Source organism: Callorhinus ursinus, unplaced genomic scaffold (genome assembly GCF_003265705.2).
Source record: "Callorhinus ursinus isolate GAN/ISIS: 27379988/994484 unplaced genomic scaffold, GSC_fseal_2.0 scaffold14, whole genome shotgun sequence".
Taxonomy (NCBI): domain Eukaryota; kingdom Metazoa; phylum Chordata; class Mammalia; order Carnivora; family Otariidae; genus Callorhinus; species Callorhinus ursinus.
The window spans coordinates 6,402,206-6,423,171 of record NW_027397076.1 but is presented as its reverse complement, the minus strand read 5'-3'; the positions used below and the strand labels follow the sequence as shown (position 1 = coordinate 6,423,171).

The following is a 20,966-nucleotide window of genomic DNA, read 5'->3' as shown; positions in this document are numbered from 1 at the left end:
CAAGGCCATGCAGCTAGTCTAGCACTCCTCTAAGCCGAAGAGGGCCTAGACCATAGAGCTAACTAAGCCACCTCCACCCCTCACTAAGCATTTGTCTAAAACTGGAAGTTATTTAGTAACTAATAATAATAGCTACTAACTACTGTGCATCTGCTGGGTGCCAAACCCGTGCTGAAAATCCCCACATTATCCCCAGGTTACTACTGAGGAAGGCGACTGAGGTCAGAGAGGAAAGTAACCTGCACCTAAGATCATAGGGGTAATTAAGTCTCAAAAATCTCCTCTGAGCTATCATACTCCAAAATGTCACTGTGATTATCACACTCCAAAATTACACTGTGATTATCACACTCCAAAACCCAAACTCTAGCCCGATGCTCATTTTCCTCACCCAACACTTCAACTGTCTCACTCTTTGTACACACCTTGCATGGATGGGCTCATTCATTCCTCACCAAGCCCTACAATGTGGTACTACTGGCATCCCATTTTACAGATGATGAAACCAAAGCTTCACAAAGAATGGCAACAATGTTGCCTGTAGTTCTTATAAAACTAAACATACAGGGGAGCCTGGGTGGCTCAGTTGGTTAAGCGACTGCCTTCAGCTCAGGTCATGATCCTGGAGTCCCAGGATCAAGCTCCCTGCTCAGCAGGGAGTCTGCTTCTCCCTCTGACCCTACCCCCCTCTCATGCTCTCTCTCATTCTCTCTCTCTCAAATGAATAAATAAAATCTTGAAAAAAAAACTAACTAAACGTACAATTACCATTCAACCAAACAATGGCATTTAGAGAAATGAAAACATATGTTCACACAAAAACCAATACACAAATGTTTACAGCAGATTTGTAATAGTCAAAAACTGGGAGCAACCCAGATATCCTTCAGTGAGTGAAGTATAGTTAAGTGGTTCACCATAGTTAAAAAAAAAAAAAAAGAATGGTTAAACTGTGGTACACATGCACCCCATGGAGCACCACTACTCAGCATTAAAAAAAAAACACTATGGCTAAATACACACAACCACCTGGACAACTCTCCAGAGAATTATGCTCAGTTTAAAAAGCCAGTTCCAGGGCACCTGGGTGGCTCAGTTGGTTAAGTGTCTGCCTTCAGCTCAGGTCATGATCTGGGAGTCCCAGGATCCAGTCCCGCATCATCCCGGAATCGGGCTCCTTGCTCAGCAGGGAGTCTGCTTCTCCCTCTGACCCTCTCCCCTCTCATGCTCTCTCTCTCACTCTCTCTCAAGTAAATAAATAAAATCTTAAATAAGTAGATAAAATAAAAAATAAAAAGCCAATTCAAAAAGGTCACATACTCCATGATTCCTTCTACAGAACACTTTTGAAATGGAGAACAGATAATGCCCCAGAGATTAGAGAAGGCAGCGGGAGGGAAGTGGGTATGACTATAAAGATAATATGAGAGATCCTTGTAAAGAACTGTTCTGTATCTTGACTGCAGAGCTGGATTCTTGAACCTACATGGGACAAAACTGTATAGAACTAAATAGGCAAACACAAGTAAAGTAGAAGTAGAGTATGCTGAACAAGATCTGTGAAATGTATCAGTATCAATATACTGCTGGAGATACTGTATCATTGCTTGGCAAAATGTTACCACTGGGAGAAACTGGGTAAAGGGTATCCCAGATGGCCCTGTGTTAATTTTTACAACTGCATGTAAATATGCAATTATCTCAAATAAAAATTTCAATTAAAAAAGTCTTGCGGGGCACCTGGGTGGCTCAGTCAGTTGAGCGTCTGCCTTCAACTCGGGTCATGATCCCAGGATCCTGGGATCGAGCCCAGCACCTGGCTCCCTCTTCATTGGGGAATCTGCTTTTCCCTCTGCCTCTGCCCCTACCCCCCTCCATGCACGCGCGTGCGTGCGCCGTCTCTCTCTCTCAAATAAATTCTTTTAAAAAAAGTTTTTTAAGTCTTTCAAGTCTCAAAGCTGAGCTAGCTGATCTATATTTCTCTCATCTAAGATCTGCAATTTCCAGCGTCTGAAAAGCCAGTCTTCTTTCCATCGTACCACACAACCACTTCAAAAAACGGTGCAAAATTTAACTCTGAGCAAAGGAAAACTAAAAAGCCGTATTTCACAGAAGTCTGCATTGCTAGCCTCTTTGAGTTCCCTCAGAAAATTATCCCAGTTGGTGAAAAGAAGCCCCTTGCTTTCTTTCATTAAACTGCCAGAAGATTGAAAATGTGATCCTACCAAAAAAAAAAAAAATGTGAGCCTACCAAACGCTCTCTCCCACCAAATACTCTCCTTATCTCCACTTGCTACCTCCACCCCACCTCACTCCCAACAGTACAAATATTTCAATTCTAAGTCTTCCTTGAAAGAAACAGCACCAATGACTTATCACTGGCCCTTTACACCAGCTCCCAAATGGTCAGCTGCTACAGGAAGGTAGGGCAGCACAGGAAACAGGACAGAGGGTTAGGGGCTGAGACAGACCCCAGGTCAAGGTGTGACCTTGGCCAGGTTCCTTAAACTTGAGTCTCGCTTCTCCCATCTATAGGATGCGGGTGTGGCACATTCCCTGGTAGGTATGAGAAGAGTTCAAGGAGACAATCGATGTGCCCGGCCCTAGTATTTACTCGGGCCTCTTTCCGCCTCTGCCCATTTCCCTTACTAACAACAGAACCAAGTTGATTTTATGTTCACCTGGCAATTAAGGAGTCACTCCCTGGAATCACCTCCTCACTTAGGTTAGTAGATAACCCAGAACACTCTCAAATCGGGACCTCTCCTATTTCAAACATAGCAAAAAAAAAAAAAATACAAAAATACAAAAACAAAGCAAAACAAAAAAAGGAAAATCAACTCCAGCCACTACCACCTGCCTAGCAGCTCAGCTCCAGAGGAACTCGCCGCCTGCCGGACTCCGGCTGTTACTATTATTACTGTTGGTTACTCACAATACCTAACGGTGCGTGGGGGCGACTGTCTCCCAAGCGATGCCCGTGGAGACCAAAGCGCTTCCGATGCAAATTTCTAGTTAAAAATCGCAAGAATTTATAAAACTGCTTTCCCGAGAGGAGAAAGGCAAGAGTTGTAAAGTTTCTGGAAGGGCATTTTTCCGCGTTTCCCGGAATCGCACTGCAGAGGAGATGTCGCCGCAGCTGGGATTGAGGGCGACAGAGGGTCACGATTAGAGTGCCCTGGCGGTCAGCAGCCGGACCGGCGAGGATCGGAGGGTGCCCGCTCACCTACTGACCGCTTGGGACCGGCCCCCAGGTACTGGTGGTTCTGGGGGCGCCGCCGCACTCACCGTCCTTGCTCCTCTTCGCCTCCCGGTAGCGCTCCCACAGGTAGCCTTTCATGTCCGGGGCCGTCCCAGGTGCTGTGCACAAGGGCCGTGCGGGGCCCGCGCGCGGCCACCCCCGGGCCGCACTCCCGCAGCCGCCCAGCAGGGCCGCCGCCACCCTCGTCCCGGCCCCACGGGCCGCCGCCGCCGCCGCCGCCGTCGCCGCCGCCATGCTTGCCGCCGCCCTGCTGCAAGCGGCACCCGGAGCGGGACACCAGAGCCCTGCCCGCGCTCAGCCGGCTGGCGGGCGGCTCCCTGCGTCGGAGCACGTGGCGGCGGCGCGGCCCGCCCCTTTTGGCCACCGCGGGGGCGGGGTCTAGCCCTGTCCGGTAGGGGGCGGGGCCTGGGGCGGGGCCCAGTCCTGCCGGGCAAGGGGCGGGGATCTGCATGGCAGGGCGCGGTCGCGGGGGCGGGTCTGGGAAGTCCCTGGATCCCCGGGTTGGATCTTTCCAGTGCCGCCGGTGAGGGGGCAACTGAGCCGAGGTCCCACATGTGGGCTGATGTGTTTGAAGGTCATCTTCTTCCCCGGCCCCCGCCTACTGCAGAGCCTAAAAAGGCCAGTGCCCCTCCAGGGATTCCTGGCTCAAGAGGGAGGCACTCAGGACACCGCCACCCTGCTCCCGCTCCTGCTCTTGCTCACAGGGGCGGTGCACTTGTCTTCCCTCAGATCTGCGAGGCTTCACCTGTTCTGTGCATTATGGTTCCACCAAGAACAAACAGTAACCCGCACAAGTGACATTTCTGTGTGGCTGAAGCAGACCTGGCTGCTGCAGGCAAGACTGATGGGGCCCACCCAGAATCCGGCTGAGAACCCCTGAACTCAGAGGACTTCCCAAACTGTTGGTTACTGTGATTACTGATGAGCAGGGTGTTGGGTGGAGTACAGGGAATAACTCTCAAGGCTGGCACACTGCCTGGGGGACCACACCGCCGTGTGTAAAATTGGGCACGATTTAAGACAACCCAAGCATTCACGTATGCTTACGTTGTTGGCTGGAGGGCTCGGAAGATGCTTCCTGAACAAGGTGGCCTCTGAGTTAGACCGTTACAGAGAACAACTACGGTTCATTAAAGGCTTGCTATGTGCAGTATCTCATGCAATCCTCTCAGTAATCCTGAAAAGCCGGCGCTGGGGTTTCTGCCATTTTATAACTAATGAAAGTAAGGCTAAGAGAAGTGAAATAATTTTCCTGAAGTCACACAGCTGAGCCCATTCTTCCATTTGGCTTGCTAACATAGTATGTAGGATTTAGTTGGGTGATAAGGTAGCCAATAAGTAATCCTTAACAGTCAATGGGTAACAAATCACTGGTAAGAGGCAACTGAAATGCTTAAAATAGATATCAAATCCATGGACTCTGGGACATTAAACTTTTACTTTATGGTTTTGGTTTATTCCAATTTATCTTTTCTTATTCATGTTTCATTAAAAAAAGTTTTGGTGATAGCAATTATAAATTTTGTTTACATGGAAAATCAATTCATAAATCCAAATAAACTATAGCAACATAATTGTAACACAATTAGAACTTTAATAACACTGTTTCAGCATATTTTTAGATATGGAACCCTGTGAGAGCAACGTTCTTCTACCTACCATACAAATGTGAATCGCTTCAAAATTGTTCTTTTTAGCTACAATCTGTTACAACATTTTAAAGAGCTAAAAAATTGAAACCCTAGACTTTGATTACCATCACCTCTAAGAGTTATAAGAGAAAATACCTCATCAAAGAGTTCTAAATAAAGACACCTAGAAAGAAATTACAGACAAGAAAAAGCCCATGGTAATTTTTATACTTTATTAGTATCATTTGAGGTCTTCAACAATTTGGTTTCAAACGGAGGTCTTCTCTCAAAAAAACTCTTCTGGGAAATTGAACTGTAATCTGGGCTATGAAAAAACCACTTCTCTGATATGAGCTCAGATATGGATTCCCAGGGATTATTTGTACTAAGAGACCCTATTGCCAAGGGATGCCGGTAAACCGTGGTGATTTGGCCTTTTTCACTCTTGCCTTTAGCTGACAAAATCCTGTGCGGTGAAGGCTTTACTACACCATCCATTTTACTCAAAGATAAGATCTTAAAGGAATAATCTTGCTTTTTCAGCGAAGCTTCTTTCTCTGGGCCATTCCATAGCTCAACATTATTTTGTGTCTTCCGTGGGGCCTTCTCCTCAACAGAAACGGAAATAATGGGTCTCAAGACCTTTTTCCCTTTTCCGGAAGCACATTTTGATTTATCTGAAATTGTATGAGATTCCAAGCCCATGCTTTTAGCTCTTTGTAGCTTGTCTGCATTCATGCATATTGCAGAGCTCACTGTATTAGAACTCTGAGCACTGTGGTAGTTTAATTTACGCAAGTGCTCCCACAACAAGGTGCCATTCCTAGAACCCTCAGAATATTTCCGGCTGATGCCTTGAGGCCAACATCTCCTACTCCTGATCCACTCAATTTCCCTCAGAAGCCTGCAAAAGATCAAAAATCATCAAGAGGTCACATATCTAAGGTGAATAGCCAGAAACATGTTTCTCTTTGAGACACAGAACAGAAACTCACTGCAGGATTCCATGGATTGATGAATGAGAAGATCCCAGGTAGGTCGCCCTTAAATCAAGTGATCTGTACAAATAGCCCACTGCTTCAGTCATGACGTGATGACCAGAGTCACTTATCAATAACTGACCTGCTGGATATTTGAAAATAAAAATATTAGAATTTTTAAAAATTACTCCTAGTTTCATATATTTAAAAGAGAAGGGTGGAAAAAATTTATAAAAGATGGCATTGGGTGCTCACTTTGGCAGCATATATATTAAAATTGGAATGATACAGGGCGCCTGGGTGGCTCAGTTGGTTAAGTGACTGCCTTCGGCTCAGGTCATGATCCTGGAGTCCCGGGATCGAGTCCCACATCGGACTCCCTGCTCAGCGGGGAGTCTGCTTCTCCCTCTGACCCTCCCCCCTCTCATGCTCTCTCTCTCTCTCTCTCTCTCTCTCTCATTCTCTCTCTCAAATAAATAAATAAAATCTTTAAAAAATAAATAAATAAAATAAAATTGGAATGATACAGAGAAGATTTAGCATGGCCGCTAAACAAGGATGACATGCAAATTCATGAAGCATTCCATATTAAAAAAAAAAAAAAAGATGGCATTGGAACATCATCTATTGTAGTATTCCTGCCAAAAAAAAAAAAATTTAACCTAAGTCTAATTATAAGGAAACAATCAGATACAAATTGAAAGACACTGAGGTGGGGAGGGTAGAGCAGAACCTGACCTAGACTCTTCAAAAATGTCAATGCCATGAAAGATAAAACAAGCCTACTTAAAGGTTCTAGGCTAAAAAGAAGACAACCAAATACAATGGAAGATCTTACACAGGATTCTGGATCAAAAAACAAGCAACTATAAAGAACATTTACTAGAACACTCGGGGACACTGGAATATAAACTGCACTTAGATGAATAGCCTTATGCGATGGTTAAATTTTCTAGGTTTGATCATTGTATTGCGGTCATGTAGGGGGAATGTCCTTGTACTCGGAAAACACAAGCTGAAGTATTTACAGATATAAGTGTCATATCAGCAACTAACGTTCAAATAGTTCAGAAAAAAACATATGGATGGATGTGTGTGTGTGTGTGTGTGTGTGTGTGTGTGTGTTTATGAAAGAATGCAAGCATGGTCAAATGTTAACAACCAGTGAATATAGGTGAAGGGTCTATGGGTGTTTATGATACAATGCCAGGTGCCACAGTCCATAATTTAATATAATCCTCTAAAATGTGTTAAAAGTAAAAATATATACACATATATTTTACAATCTAATTTACTAGTGGTACTCATTTATTCATTTTACCCACTTACAAGGCTGCTTTAAGGAGCTGAATTTATACCCCTGGTTATAAACATAATGGAAGGCCACTGCATATAGGGTTGATCTGGATATGTGGCAAAGAGACTGCCAAGAATATTGGGTGAAAACCACTGGCAGATGGCCCAGCCAGCGTCCCTGTATTAATAATAAGAACAACCGTAAATTATGTGAGTGTCATCTGTCAGGCCTGTGTAATCCTGTAAGGCATAAACTATCATCACTTGTCTATTTTTTTTCTCATTTAGGTTTTTAATAGGACACACATCCACATGGTTCAAAATGAAAATGTATAAAGATATGAAGTAAAAAGTGTCTCTCCCATCTCGGTCCCCATCTGTGCAGCTTTCTCCTAAAACATGTGTCCTTCCAGAGAATTTATGGTGCATATCCATTGTCTTTTCAAGAGGAGAAAACTGAAAGAAGTTAAGTAACTTGCTCCAGTTCATGGTAGAACAATCCAGGGTCTGCCTCATCCCCAAGCCCATGTCCTCGACTGCTATACTAAGCTGCCCCTTCCCTCACGCTGGAATGTTTTTTCCTTCTGAGGACCAGCTGTGGCTTCTGCTTGCAGAAATGTTCTCTCTCTGTCTCTCAGCTTCATGAGTCATAACCCAGGTCTGAAAATCTGATAGGGACTTGTAGCTATTGGCTCTGCTTAGCAATCTGTGGCTATTTTGCTTCTTTTTGAATTATTTTCATAACTCCCTATGATATTCCCAGTTAGCCCAATCTAGCACAGCAGAATGCACTTGTGAATTACCCTGCTCGGGACGGCCACATTGCATTGGCCTTAACTGGCCTTTCAAGATAAAGTGGGGAAGAAGAAAGCCAGAATGTCTCGTGTGGCAGCTGAGGAGGACTCATTCTCAGAGATCCTCTGTCTGGATGCCAATAACCAAACCCCACAGAATGTTCATTCTGCCTCAGGCCCTTCAAGAGGCTCTGACTTGTCACACAGACCGCTGTCCTCAGCACACACTATTTCAGGCCTCCGATCCTCAGACTCCCTGTTGGCCACACATCTTGGCTCCCCAGGCCCCTTTACCCTCGGGATCCATTCTGGACCTGTATCTATAGCTTCGACCTCAGACACAATCCAGTTCTTTCTTTCTGGCAACAAGCATCGTAGCTGCCAAGAAAGGACATCCTTGCCTCAGGCCCAACCCCAGTCCACCCCATCCTCCCTTGGGATGGGCAGTGCTACCAGCTGGGCAGCACTACCCAGCCTGGTCAGTCCTCCCAACCCAGCAAAGAAGACAGACCAAGATGGGTTCATTTAAATTGGAGAGAAACCACTGAACCTCTTCTCACTCCAAGTCTTCATTCTGGAGGGGAAGGGAATCTAACATTAATTGGTTATTCTGCATACCTCAACCTCATCAAATCCTCAGAATAACCCTACAGGCAGACATTATTTTCCCCTTTTGGCCAGTAAGACAATTGAGACTCAGAGAGGTTATGTCCAGAAAACAGCAGAACTGGGATCCAAGCACCATAACTTCTAGAAGTGGGTAAAGAGAACACTGTTCTCCCTGTTGCATTGGGTCCCTATTAGATTTTTCCATAAAAATATACGTAGGAAGGAACCATCAGTTATCTTTTCCATTTTGTACTTGTGGACAGAATGTGAATCGGAGGTAGGAATAGGGGCACCGTCCCACCCACTACCCTGAAAATCTGTTCTCGGATTTTGAGTGGTACGTTCCCCTAGTCCTCCCCCATGCACACCTTTTTTTTTACTGCTTAATATTTTTTAAAAAGTGTTGTCTTTACTATTTCCTCTGGAAAAAGAAAGCAAGATATTTTATCTGAAGACAATTCTCAGTCCTTTTAAGTATTCTTCTAAAGTACAACCTTTTTAGTCTTTATTCTACTGAAATTTAAGCCTGTTCCTCATGCTTCCTCTAATATATGCTGTCACCTAATAGGTGGGATTTTGCAATGCCAGGCCTGTATTTACTTTCTCCCCAGCCCACATTTGCAATGCAGATGGTTGTCACCAGGTAGCAAGGAAGACCTCAGGTGTTGGTGGAGGTCCTCAGGAGGTCTCTCTGAATGGCTCTGTGGACCCTGCCCAATAGTGAACATCCCCCCTGTGTTGGGAGTGAATGGGCTGAGAAGTGAAGACAATCACTGTTTCTATTCTCCACCCAGAACGTGCTGCAAATGTGTAATGAGGAAGGAGGATTATGCAATATCTAGAAGTTCTTTGTTGAAAGTCTTGTTTTGTTCAGTAAGTATGCTATGTCTAAAGTTTCTTTGTCAGAAGTCCTTCGGTTTGAGAAATTAAGCTTGTTTGCTCATTCTTTCAATAAATGTGTGTCTACAAACATATTAGGGAGTGAGAAAGCTATCATTGTCTCAAATAAAGTAAAAAGTAGCAATCAGATGTCTCCATGGGCCTTCAATTTCTGCCCAAAAGCAAATAATAAAAGAGGGTGGGTGTGCATTTGGGGGTGGAGGGTTCCTATGCCCCACCCCTCTACACTGAAACCACTGACTGGTCTGCTTACAGGGACCCAGCTGCAGATGGCAAGCAGCAACCTCTGTTGTTCACCTCAGTACTGCATGAGTTCACTCCAATTCAAGGGCCTGTGCAGACCCCACCTTTGGGTAGAGGGAACAAATTCATTGTTCTCGTCTTCACGGGCCTTTGTCCCTACCACTCCACCAAAACTGAAGGTTCCCTGTGACCTCTGTGTTGCACTGGCCTCTCAACCTGGTAGTCAGTTGTCAGGCCTCTCCTTTCTGAGCTTCCATGACTTTACTGATTCTCAGCCTACCTCTAGAGCCCTTCCTCATCTTTGGTACAACTCTTCACCCTGCCCACCCTTTAAATACTGGCATTCTTCCAAGTTCTATCTCCTGCCATCTTCTTCTCTTATAGTCTTCTTAGCTCTTTCAACCATTCTATCAGGTTGAGCCACCAGGCATATGCTAGGGACTCCACAAAATATGTTTCTCCAGCTTGGTCTTCTAGCTCCCAAGTGCAAGACTCATATTCTCCACTACTGAACGACTACTGAATGTCTCCATGTGGGTACGAGATTCAAACTCAACATGCCCTAAATGAACTCATCATGGTTCCCACCCTAACTCTCAACCTGTGCTTCCTATCTTGCAATGGCAACAGCCTGGTCTACCAAGATGCAATAACCTATGGTATAGCCATAAACTGGGGGATACCTTTGTTCCTCCCCCCACCTCTCACATCCAATCAAACACAGAGCCCAGGTGGGGTGGACAGATCTCAAATACAACCCTTCCTCTCCATTTCTACTGTCATTGTCTAACACAAGAGACTCTCCAGTTCCCCCTCACCAATCCCATCCTCTATTCAGCCATGAGAATATTATATCTAAAATACAAATCTCCTCATGACCCTTCATGCTGGAAATCCCACAGCAGCTCCCCTGGACAAATCCTTTAATATGGTAGACAGGATTTTCCATGCCCTGAACTTTGCTTTGTTCACGTGGATCCATCTTGACTGAAACGCTCTTCCTCACTTTCTTTGCCAGACAAACACCTGTCAGGACTCACAGCCAAGTCACTTTCTCTGGAAAGTCTTACTTGTTGCTTCTTTTATGTGCTTCCCCATATCCTCTATCAACATCTGTCACAGCACATATCACATTGATGTCAGTCATTTTTTTTTTAAAGATTTTATTTATTTATTCATGAGAGACAGAGGGAGAGAGAGAGAGAGAAGCAGAGGGAGAAGCAGGCTCCCAAGGAGTAGGGAGCCCAATGCGGGACTCGATCCCAGGACCCTGGGATCATGACCTGAGCCGAAGGCAGACGCTTAACCATCTGAGCCACCCAGGCGCCCCGATGTCAGTCATTTTTATGTGCTTATCTTCTCAACAAGGCTACAAACTCCTAGAGCCCACAGACAATACAAAGAGCATGGGATTGACAGTCAGAGACTGGGTTCCAAGTTCTCAGTCTACTACTTACTAGCTGCCAGGGTTTGGAATGTCACTAGGTCTTTCTGAGCCTCAATGATGTTATTATCTAATTGATAGGATTCTCTGACCAATTGTACCAGGGAAACTATATAACATATCTGCTATTTTCTCAGCTTTAAAATTAGCTGAGTAATTTCTAGAGGCCTTTCCAAGTTAAAAAGTGTTGTAAGCGGGGCCCGCAGGTGGCTCAGTCAGCTAGGTGTCTGACTCTTGATTTCAGCTCAGGTCATGATCTCAGGGTCATGAGATCAAGCCTTGCGTCAGGCTCCACACTAAGTATGGAGTCAGCTTGAGGTTCTCTCCCTCCCTCTCCCTCTGCCCTTCCCCACCCACCCCAGCTTGCATGCTCTCTCTCCAAAAAAAAAAGTGTTCTAAGCTTATGAGGGCTATTTGACATTCTCCTGCAACCAAAAGTATTTACAAATTTATAACCCTTTAAAAATGATGAAACCTGGGGCACCTGGGTGGCTCAGTCAGTTAAACAACTGCCTTCGGCTCAGGTCATAATCTCAGGGTCCTGGGATCAAGCCCCGGGTCAGGTTCCGTGCTTAGCAGGAAGTCTGCTTCTCCTTCTCACTCTGATCTTCCCCCTGCTCATTCTCTCTCTCTCTCTCTCTCTCTCTCTCTCTCTCTCTCTCTCTCTCTCCCCCCTCCCTCTCTCTCTCAAATAAATAAAAACTTTAAAAATAAATAAATAAAAATGATGAAATCTACACAAGTAGAAAGAAAGCCCTGTTAACAGACACGCCTTAGGCTGCTAGATTAACCAGGGCCCTCTATTTCCTCTGCAAAACATATTAGCTGACACCCAGGACACACTCAGTGTCTATAGCTAGTAGGCTCATCTCTGCTGTGCTGACAGACTTCCGTTCCTCACTGTTGGATTCTGGCATGACCAAGAGTCAACTGGGTTGTTAGACTCATTTTGGTAACTAAATTAAGTATAGTACAAACTGATGAGATATTTAGTGTGAAATGAAGGAGAGTTGTTTTTTATGAAAAACAGGCTGAATGCTTTGGAATTCTTTCAAATTCTGGGGCAAGGCAACAGTAAAAGTTTGAGGGAAGAAAGAGGTAGCAATCTGGAAGGATCTGGCATAGACTGCACCACTATCATCTAAGGTCTCACCCTACAGAAGCCAAAACTGGAAATTGTGGATGATGCTTTTTGAAAAAATGACATCTAATTCCAATCAGAGGACCCAATTATAAGGGGGGGGGGGAAGGTCTTGAATCTAAATTTAAAAGTTTGGGGAAATAATTACATTTATATGTTTAAGTTAAAATAAAATGCAGTCTGTCTATATCACTTAATTCAAAAGGGACCTACCACTGTAGAGAAGAGGACCATGGCTGAGCTGAGCATTTAAAAATCATATGAGGAGAGAGAACTGACTCACCCTACTGAAAGTCACCCACCAGAGCTTTTGTTTAATTTCTTCCTTCTAAATCTGACTGAGATGGTTGGCATTTCTTTTTTAAAAGAATCCCAGGGAGAGGCAAGTAACATAAAGTTCATCAACCATACTTCTTCCAAAATAAATAATTCAGTACAGAACACTCAGCTTGATATAATGGAATATGAAAATCCACATTCCCACTGAAATCATTTCTCAAAAGGCGGATTTGAGGCACTTAGAGAAGGAAAACAGGAGGATGGCTCTGTGTCAGAGGTAGCTTGGAACGCAAATCACAAAAATCCTCTTTTCACAGTCAGGATTATACTAAAATTTACTCTAGAATTAACCATTTTAGTAGGTTACGATTTGTCTTGAAACCGGATTGAAACTGAGGGGGAGACAAGCTGTAAAGGATACATTACATGGAAAGATTTCATTCTGAATAAGTGCCTCACAAAAACCATAATCAGAAGAAGAAACAAAATGTAGAATTCATTGCCCCTCACAAATCCATCACGTAGTATGTGTTTACTATAATCTCATGCATAAAAATGCTATAATTAAAATCTGAATTATCCTGGCTGGAAACCCACTATCTTCCAGCTTGGAAGATTACACTGGATTTTACATGTTGATCAAATGTATTAATAAGAGACTGAGAAGGTGCCAAGGCTTTCAAGCTAGCAATTTATCAGCGTTAATCTATAATCCAAATCAAAATATGGAAAGTCTACTAAAGACAATTGTTTTCAATAGGTTCAAATGCAATTTGGGTCATTTCTTTCGATGTTGTTGGCCTAGAGCACAGCCACTGCTTCTGTGGGATGCTCGGGGATTGTGTAAATACCCAGAAAGAAGCTGTTGATGCATTTCTTCACCCTTCCTGCAGTGGCAGAGCCCTTCCTATGGCTAGCATTCTTTTCTCAAGCTTTGACAAGGCCCCTGCCCCCTGGGAGTTCACAGTCTGAGAGGCCAAAATACTCACACTGGAAAGAAACAGAAAATGAGTGTCAGAAAAGGACCCTTTGGGGGCGCCTGGGTGGCTCAGTCGGTTAAGCATCAGACTCTTGATTTCGGTTCAGGTCATGATCTGAGGTCATGAGATCGAGCCCCGCGTCCGGCTCTGAGCTGGACATCAAGCCTGCTTAAGATTCTCTCTCTCCTTCTGCCCCTCCCCCACACACTAAAAAAAGAAAAAGGGTCCTTTGAGCTTCTTCATGACTCTGGTTCACCAAATTATTCTGGCATGGCATATTGTGTTAGAAATCTCTCATAATGGCTACATTAAAGGAATGATGACTCCAGGTCTCTCACAATCCCTCTGCTTTGCAAAAACCTCCCACTGGCTTCCAACTGCTCTTATGGTGACACCCCAAATCCTTGACCAGGCCTCAGGGCCTGTGATTGGCCCAGCACCTCTCTGACATCCTCCTTGGGCACCCTCTCCCTATCATTGGTCTCTGCATTCTAGCCACATTGGCCTTTTTAGCTCCTTCCAGCTTTGCAAGTTCTCCACTGCCTGGATGACTCTCCCCACTCTACCCCTCTTTACTTAGCAAGCGATTTCTCATCCTTCAGATTCAGTATCAGCATCACTTTCAGAGAAGCATCCCCAATGTATCCCCTCCCTCCAACAGATCAAGGTCCCATTAGTGGTTGTATTTTGCCATGAGAGCATTTTCCACGTTCTAGTTAGGCTCTCATGTACCCAGCTGTCTAACCATCATCTCTGTAGGACTACATGGCTACACGGTGCTGTATCTAGTTGCCTAGATCTAGATCCTGTATCGAGAGCCGTCGGCCTCAGTGTGAGCTCAGTAATAGCAGTACTGGGCTCTCTCCGTCCTGCTCAGTGCTATATCCCCAGGAACTAAAACAGACTGTCTCCTAAGATTCTCCGATTGGCCAAACTCTACTCAGGCTCTTCCAAGCTCTTTTTCAACCAGGTCTCACTTTGGGCTTCCATGTTCATCTCTGCATTGTCCAGTTTTAGCAAGAATCCTGCAAAGTCAGTTTAGCCATCCTCAATGTCCGATCACCCTGGACATCAGGTTCCTCATTCCCCATCACATCCCAGGTGTGCCTTCAGCCAGAACCCTGTTAGGTTCAATGCACCAGATTTTCTTACCCCTGATGTTTCCTCTCAGTAATTTTCTATCCACTGACCCCCTCCCTGCTCCTTGGCTATATATTCCCACTTGCCCATGCTGTATTCAGAGTTGAGCCCACTTCTGTACTGAGGTCTATTTTCCCCTATTGCAACAGTCCTAAATAAAATCTGTTTTTACTGCTTTAAGGTACAGTAAATACTTGTTATGTGAATGAATGATAACACAAGTAATTAACATTTAAAACATGCCTGGGGCACCTGGGTGGCTCAGTTGGTTAAGCAGCCCGTTCTTGGTTTCAGCTCAGGTTGTAATCTCAGGGTCGTGAGACTGAGCCCCGTGTCTGGCTCCCCGCTCAGCGGGAAGTCTGCTTAAAGGTTCTCTCTCTCCCTCTGTCCCTCCCCCCATCCCCCCAAATAAATAAACAAATCTTTTAAAATAAAATAAAATACCCTTAATAATCAGTGCTTACTTCCCTAAAAAGTAAAAGACCATGCAGTCTCCAGAGAAAACTTCTGCCCTTCCCTCAACTACACAGAAGAATCTAAACCAGGGTCTTGGGGCACTTGGGTGGCTCAGTCAGTTAAGCATCTGTCTTTGGCTCAGGTCATGATCCCAGGGTCCTGGGATCGAGCCCCACATCTGGCTCCCTGCTCAGTGGACAGCCTGCTTCTCCCTCTCCCTCCGCTGCCCCCTCTGCTTGTGTTCTCTCTCTCTCTCACTCACTGACTCTCTCTCAAATAAATAAACTGGGGTCTACCCAGAATAAGGTTGTTAGCAGAGACAAGTTTTATCTGAGTGACCCATGGGTACAGCAGGGCAAACACCCAATAACCAAACATCTGCTCTTTATTGTCCCCATGAATTGTGTTCCTTTCCGCTGAAGTCCCAGTTCTCCTCAGTTCAGGATGACATATATACCTCATTTTCCCTGTCTTTGGAATTTCTATGTCTGTGTGGATTGCCCACATGTGCGCTATTAAATCTGATTTTCTCCTGTTATTCTGTCTCATGTCGACTTGATTCTTAGTCCATCTATGAGGGCCTTTGAGGGGACAGGAATTCTTGCTCCCCAACAAGGGACAGGAAATTTGCTTCACTCTGAACTGGGAGACATTTCAGACAGCCTTAAGAAGCTCTAACTAATTGTAAATAATTTCCAAAACAATCTCCCAAAGAGAATAAGCCCACGAGAGGATCACGGGCCCCCCAGCCTTCTTCAGACTTAAATCTCCACTTGCCCACATGCAGGACTGCCTTCAGACCAGCACACCACCACCTCCTCCCAACACTGCCTGCTCTCCTGCTTCTTCACCTCGTGTCCCACCCTTTCTCACAGCCCCTCATGACAGCCTCCAATTTGTCCTCTCCATTTCTTTATTCCTATCTTTGTTCATGCAAGTCTTCTGCCTAGAAGTGCCCCCTTCTCTGCCAGTTCACACCCTCCACTTTCTTAAGGGTTCCTCCCAAGAGGTTTTCCCTGAAAAACCTCCTGCTACTGATCACTGTCTTCCTTTACATTTAGATGTGGCCTATTAACTCTGCAGAGGGCCTCAAAGAACTCAACACCCTTATTTTATAAAGTCAGAGACGGACATGAGCCAGAGAAGCTGTGATTTGCTGAGATCCCATCCCTGTCATACAGCCACGCGAGAACTCAAACCCAGTTCAGTCTCCTCCACCCAGGCCATGTTCTAAACCTTTCACACGTTACATCTTTTATTATAGGCTTGTTTTACCTCCCAACAAAGTAAGCAGTTAGTGAAAGGCGAAAGTTGTCTTTTGTTTTCATATCCCAGGTATACTTAGGACAGTCCTTCAAGCACAGGGAACCTTGTTTCCACCTGTTTGTCTGTTACTGCATCCAGATAAGATCAAGACAGACTGTTCCCAAATTTAGAAGGTATGTGTAGGATGATCTGAATTGAAATACAGGCCACATGGCATTCATAAAATTTATGTTGAAGGACCTAAGGGACAACTTCAAAGTGATAGGCAGCCCACTGCAGAGCACCCGAGGAACTGGCCCCACAAGGGAGACAAGCTGGAGACAAAGGGAACAAACAGTAGTTTCATACATGAGCCTCCAATCCAAAGTCACAAGGGCAGATGCAAGCAATGACTTGTGTTAGCATCCACGTGGGCAGCTTCATGCTGAGTGCTCCCAGGGGGCTGGGGGCTGGGGGGCAGTAGGAAGCTTGTTTATCTTTAGAGGGTGCATAATTCTCCCAAACCACCCCAGATCTACAAACTAGTCGGGTAAGACAAAACATCCTTACAATTCCACCATGCATTACAATTTATAAAGCGATTAAAATAAATGTGTACTGAATAAATAACTGCTAATCGTCAGTATACAATGGTTCTTTTCTTCCTCAGTGCAAAATTACATAGTGTCAAAGGAGTGCTCTGATGACCGACGTTTGCTAACACTTTTACTACAGGGCTAAGACTTGGTTTACAATGGCGAACGATGAGGAGTCGGGAGTATGGGTGGCTATGGATTACTTCTTGTTTTATGGAGTCCACTCGAGCACATTCCATTCAGATAAACATTCTCCATTAAAGGTAGGCAAAGGGGATCCGGATATGCTACCCCAAAGCATGCCGCATTCCTGATGACATAATATTTTGAGCTGAAGGCATTTGAGTTCTTAAAATCCTGTATGTGCCTAAAAGCAGAGTCCCCCAAAAGGACTCAAGCATTATAAATTCCTTCCCCAGGGCAACTCACATCTTCTCTCCTGGGACACAAGAAGCTAGCACCACACCTAGACACACACTGTTACAAACTACACATCATTTATTCTCCTAAGCGTTCATTTATCTTTCCAAAAAGTAATTTGCTTTTCCCTTAAATGCCCTTATCTTTCCTCCACTTCCCTTTCCCCTGCTAAGTTAGGTACATAGACCCCAAGTCCTAACCACCCCCTGGAGTTACTCATTGCCGAGCGCTCCCATGTGTAAGGGTGATGCACATGCTAATCAACTTCTTATCTGAGAGCAAACGAATATATTATACTTACATCATAGAATAGAAACCACAACTGGCAACAAACTATTAAAACAAAGCAACCAAATTAGGTGTATAGTTCCTTTTGCATAGATTTGCAACTGTATTTTCTGGTTGTAAACAAAATCCTTCATGCACGCAGCCTGGAAACCCTTACTGAAAAAACACTGTACACACACACACACACACACACACACACACACACACACACACACACACGTGCTCCTAAATCTATGGACTGAAAATAATCTTTCCCTGCAGATAGCAAGTATTTAAGCCTTCTTCCTCCTTAGCAAATGACTAGGCTGAAAGCAATCGTGTTTTATTGTAAAACGGACAACAAACATGCACCCTGGGGAAAATGGTTGATTAACTCAGGGTTTCTCAGTCTTGGCACTTTGACACGGACCTGGATAATTTTTTGCTGTTGGCGGAGGGGCTGTCTTGAGCACTGTAGGGTGTTGAGCAGCATCCCAGGCCTCCACCCACTAAATGCCAGTAGTGCTCCCTGCCCCCCCCCAACGCCCACCCCCTCTCCCCTCCCCTTATCATGACAATCAAGGTTTCTCCAGACTTCTGTCCTGAGAGATAAAATCACACGGGGCTGAAAACCTGTTTAGATGGAAGTTGGCCATGCCCTGTGGCAATGAGATTTCATGATCCCTGACAGTATTCCGAAATTTTTCTAGTCATGGCACTTGAGGTTTCTGGTCTAATCCACTGGAAGAAATAAAGCTGCCCACGGGCTGAGAGGTCTTTACCTGGCACACTGGGAACTCGCTCACTGGAGACAACCCCCGCCCCTGCCCCGGGGACTCGCAGACCTGATCACCCCCACCCCCTCCCTCCCTCCAGCTGTGGCCAGACTCCAGCCTGCTGTCCCAGCATTATCTGCAGCCCCCAATCCAACTCTCCAATCTCCTAGATTCCCAGGTTTGGCAGCAACACCCCAGGCAAAGGACAGAACTCATCATGTGGCCCCTATCTGCAGAGCAAGCTAACAGGGTCCTGGGCCAAATAAGTAGTGAGGCAGGGAAGGACAGGGCCTGGCCACTCTGGTCCCTGGCTGGAGCCGAGTCTGGCAAGGAGGACCCCTCTCTCACGAGGCCTCTGGGGAGCTCGTCAACAGTCAGCCTGGAGGATGGCCCTTCAAATGGAGATAAATTCCACCTCACCAGGGCATAAGTTTCTTTATCTAGGTGAACTGTCACTAGGCCCTTCCTCCACCGTAACCTCGTGGGCTGCACGTAAGCACATTCCTCTACAGCCTCGCAAGAATCATTAACCTTGCCCCGTTTTCTTTTTCCCAGCGCTTGCTACAGGAACCAAGGAGGGAGGCTACCTGATAACCCTTGTTTTACAGACCCAAAGCCAACAAGTAACGCTCTGAGACCACTGGATGGAGTCCAGATGTCCCCATAGCACAGTATCTCTGTTTTGAGCCTCTCCTCATGAAGTTTCGAGGCCCATCCAGTTCCCACCCTAACCCCCGCATACCTTATTCGCCCCACATAAACTGTCCGTAGGCTCAACAAAGACAAGGCAGGTTCGAGACGGATGCCTTGCCTTCCCATCGGGCTGCCCTTCTGATAAAAAAGCTTTCTCTCTTCTAACCAGGTGGCTTAGATTGGCTAACTGGGCATCAGACACACGAAACTGACTTTAGGTTCAGTAACGGTAGTGCCAGTGAGGAAGAAACAGCCTTTACTACAAACCACAGGCAATAATAACATTCTGGTGGAAGAAACTCAAAGAAAGGATGGGAACTTGTCCAGTGAAGAGAAGCAAAACAGAAATAATAGAAACAACAAGTAGCAAGAGGAGTGAAGGTACCCAACCCCGGCCCTCTTAGGTTTAAGACCAATTTTTTTTTCAATTTTTAACTTTCATTTCATTTAAGTTTTTAATTTTTATCTTAAATCAGAAAGTGCCTTCAAATCTCTGAGCCAGGTCTGAGGCACTGAGTCTTACATCCGATATGTAAAATCAAAGGTGGGCCCATTTGTGATTTTCAGTCACCTGTTATTTTAGTGTCATGGGAATAAGCGTGAACAGGCTATTCCTATAGAAAGAGTGACTTAAACAGAATCAGAAGGAAGAAGGAAACCTACCCTGACAGGAGAGGGCTGTGGTTGGGCATCATGCCCTGCCAACAAAAGAGTGAGAGATGGGATGGAAAGACTTCCAGAAGATCTCTTCCTGGGGCCCCTGGGTGGCTCGGTCGGTTAGGCATCTGCCTTCGGCTCAGGTCATGATGCCAGGGTCCTGGGATGGAGGCCCATCAGGTTCCTTATTCAGCGGGGAGTCTGCTTCTCCCTCTGCCTGCCGCTCCCCCTGTTGTGCTCTGTCTCTCTCTCAAATAAATAAATAAAATCTTGAAAAAAGAAAAGAAGATCTCTTTCTGTTATGGACTGTTTGTGTCCCCCCTCCCAAAATTCTTATGTTGAAGTCCTAACCCCCAAACGACGGTATTTGGAGATGAGGCCCTTGGGAGGTGATCAGGTCATGCAGGTGAACCCCTCGTGAATGGGATTAGTGCCCTCATAAAAGAGGTGCCCTTCCTTCCACCATGTGAGGACACAGGGAGAAAGGAGCTGTCTGTGGACCAGGACACAGGCTCTCCCCAGACACCGAGTCTACTGGCGCCTTGATCTTAGACTTCCCGGCCTCCAGAACTTTGAGCAATACATCTCTGCTGTTCAGGCCTGCCTGTCTATGGCATTCTGTTCTAACAACCCAAGCAGACTAAGACACATTCCTAATAAGAGAAGGTAAACAAGTAGCTTAAAAAGTTGAAAGTCTGTGGAACAGGAGTTGCCTGCTTAGAAAATAAAGACATTTTAAAAATAAGCAAAGTATGCAGGTCAAAGGGAAAAGTCACCTGCTTCTAACAGAAACACATCAGCAATTACCTAATTTACACAAGGTGTCACTGAGGCTAATGCTCAGCTGCTTCCTGACGAGTGAGGAGTTGGCGAAAGTCCCCGCATTCTCCTTTATTTGTATCACTTGTTTATAATACTCAATTGCTTGCTTCTTTTGGAATCTGGAAAAGAGAAATTTAATTAAAGTTTTGCATTCAAGAAGCACTGCATTCATTCATTCAACAAACACTCGGGGCTTGGGGCTCAAGGATGAGTAAGACTGATCCTTGCCCTCAGAGAACTTCTCAAGGTTGGAGCAGAGGCTAAAGAGTGAAACAAAGGACCAGCCGCTCATGAAGGGCACTGCCTGCGAACCTAAGGGTTTTGGACTTTAACAG

General features: G+C 45.3%; 2 protein-coding genes and 1 pseudogene across 3 annotated transcripts in view; 1 reads left to right on the top strand and 2 right to left on the bottom strand.

Annotated features, from left to right (window-relative positions):
• The window catches only part of NT5DC3 (5'-nucleotidase domain containing 3), a 55,981-nt gene extending 52,475 nt beyond the window's left edge, over positions 1-3,506 (bottom strand). For both annotated transcript variants that reach the window (XM_025882380.2, XM_073900385.1), the window contains exon 1: positions 3,289-3,506. In XM_025882380.2, the coding sequence (XP_025738165.1) occupies positions 3,289-3,496 (208 nt within the window). In that variant the 5' untranslated portion in view covers positions 3,497-3,506. The remainder of the gene's footprint in view (positions 1-3,288) is intronic.
• A 1,606-nt stretch (positions 3,507-5,112) lies between these two features.
• The window catches only part of LOC112831916 (putative tetratricopeptide repeat protein 41), a 69,330-nt gene continuing 53,476 nt past the window's right edge, over positions 5,113-20,966 (bottom strand). The window contains exons 13-15 of the mRNA XM_025882378.2: positions 20,617-20,750; positions 5,889-6,018; positions 5,113-5,797 (exon numbers count right to left, since the gene is read on the bottom strand). Of these exons, the coding sequence (XP_025738163.1) occupies positions 5,119-5,797; positions 5,889-6,018; positions 20,617-20,750 (943 nt within the window). The 3' untranslated portion in view covers positions 5,113-5,118. The remainder of the gene's footprint in view (positions 5,798-5,888; positions 6,019-20,616; positions 20,751-20,966) is intronic.
• LOC112832117 (U6 spliceosomal RNA) lies at positions 6,375-6,466 on the top strand (annotated as a pseudogene).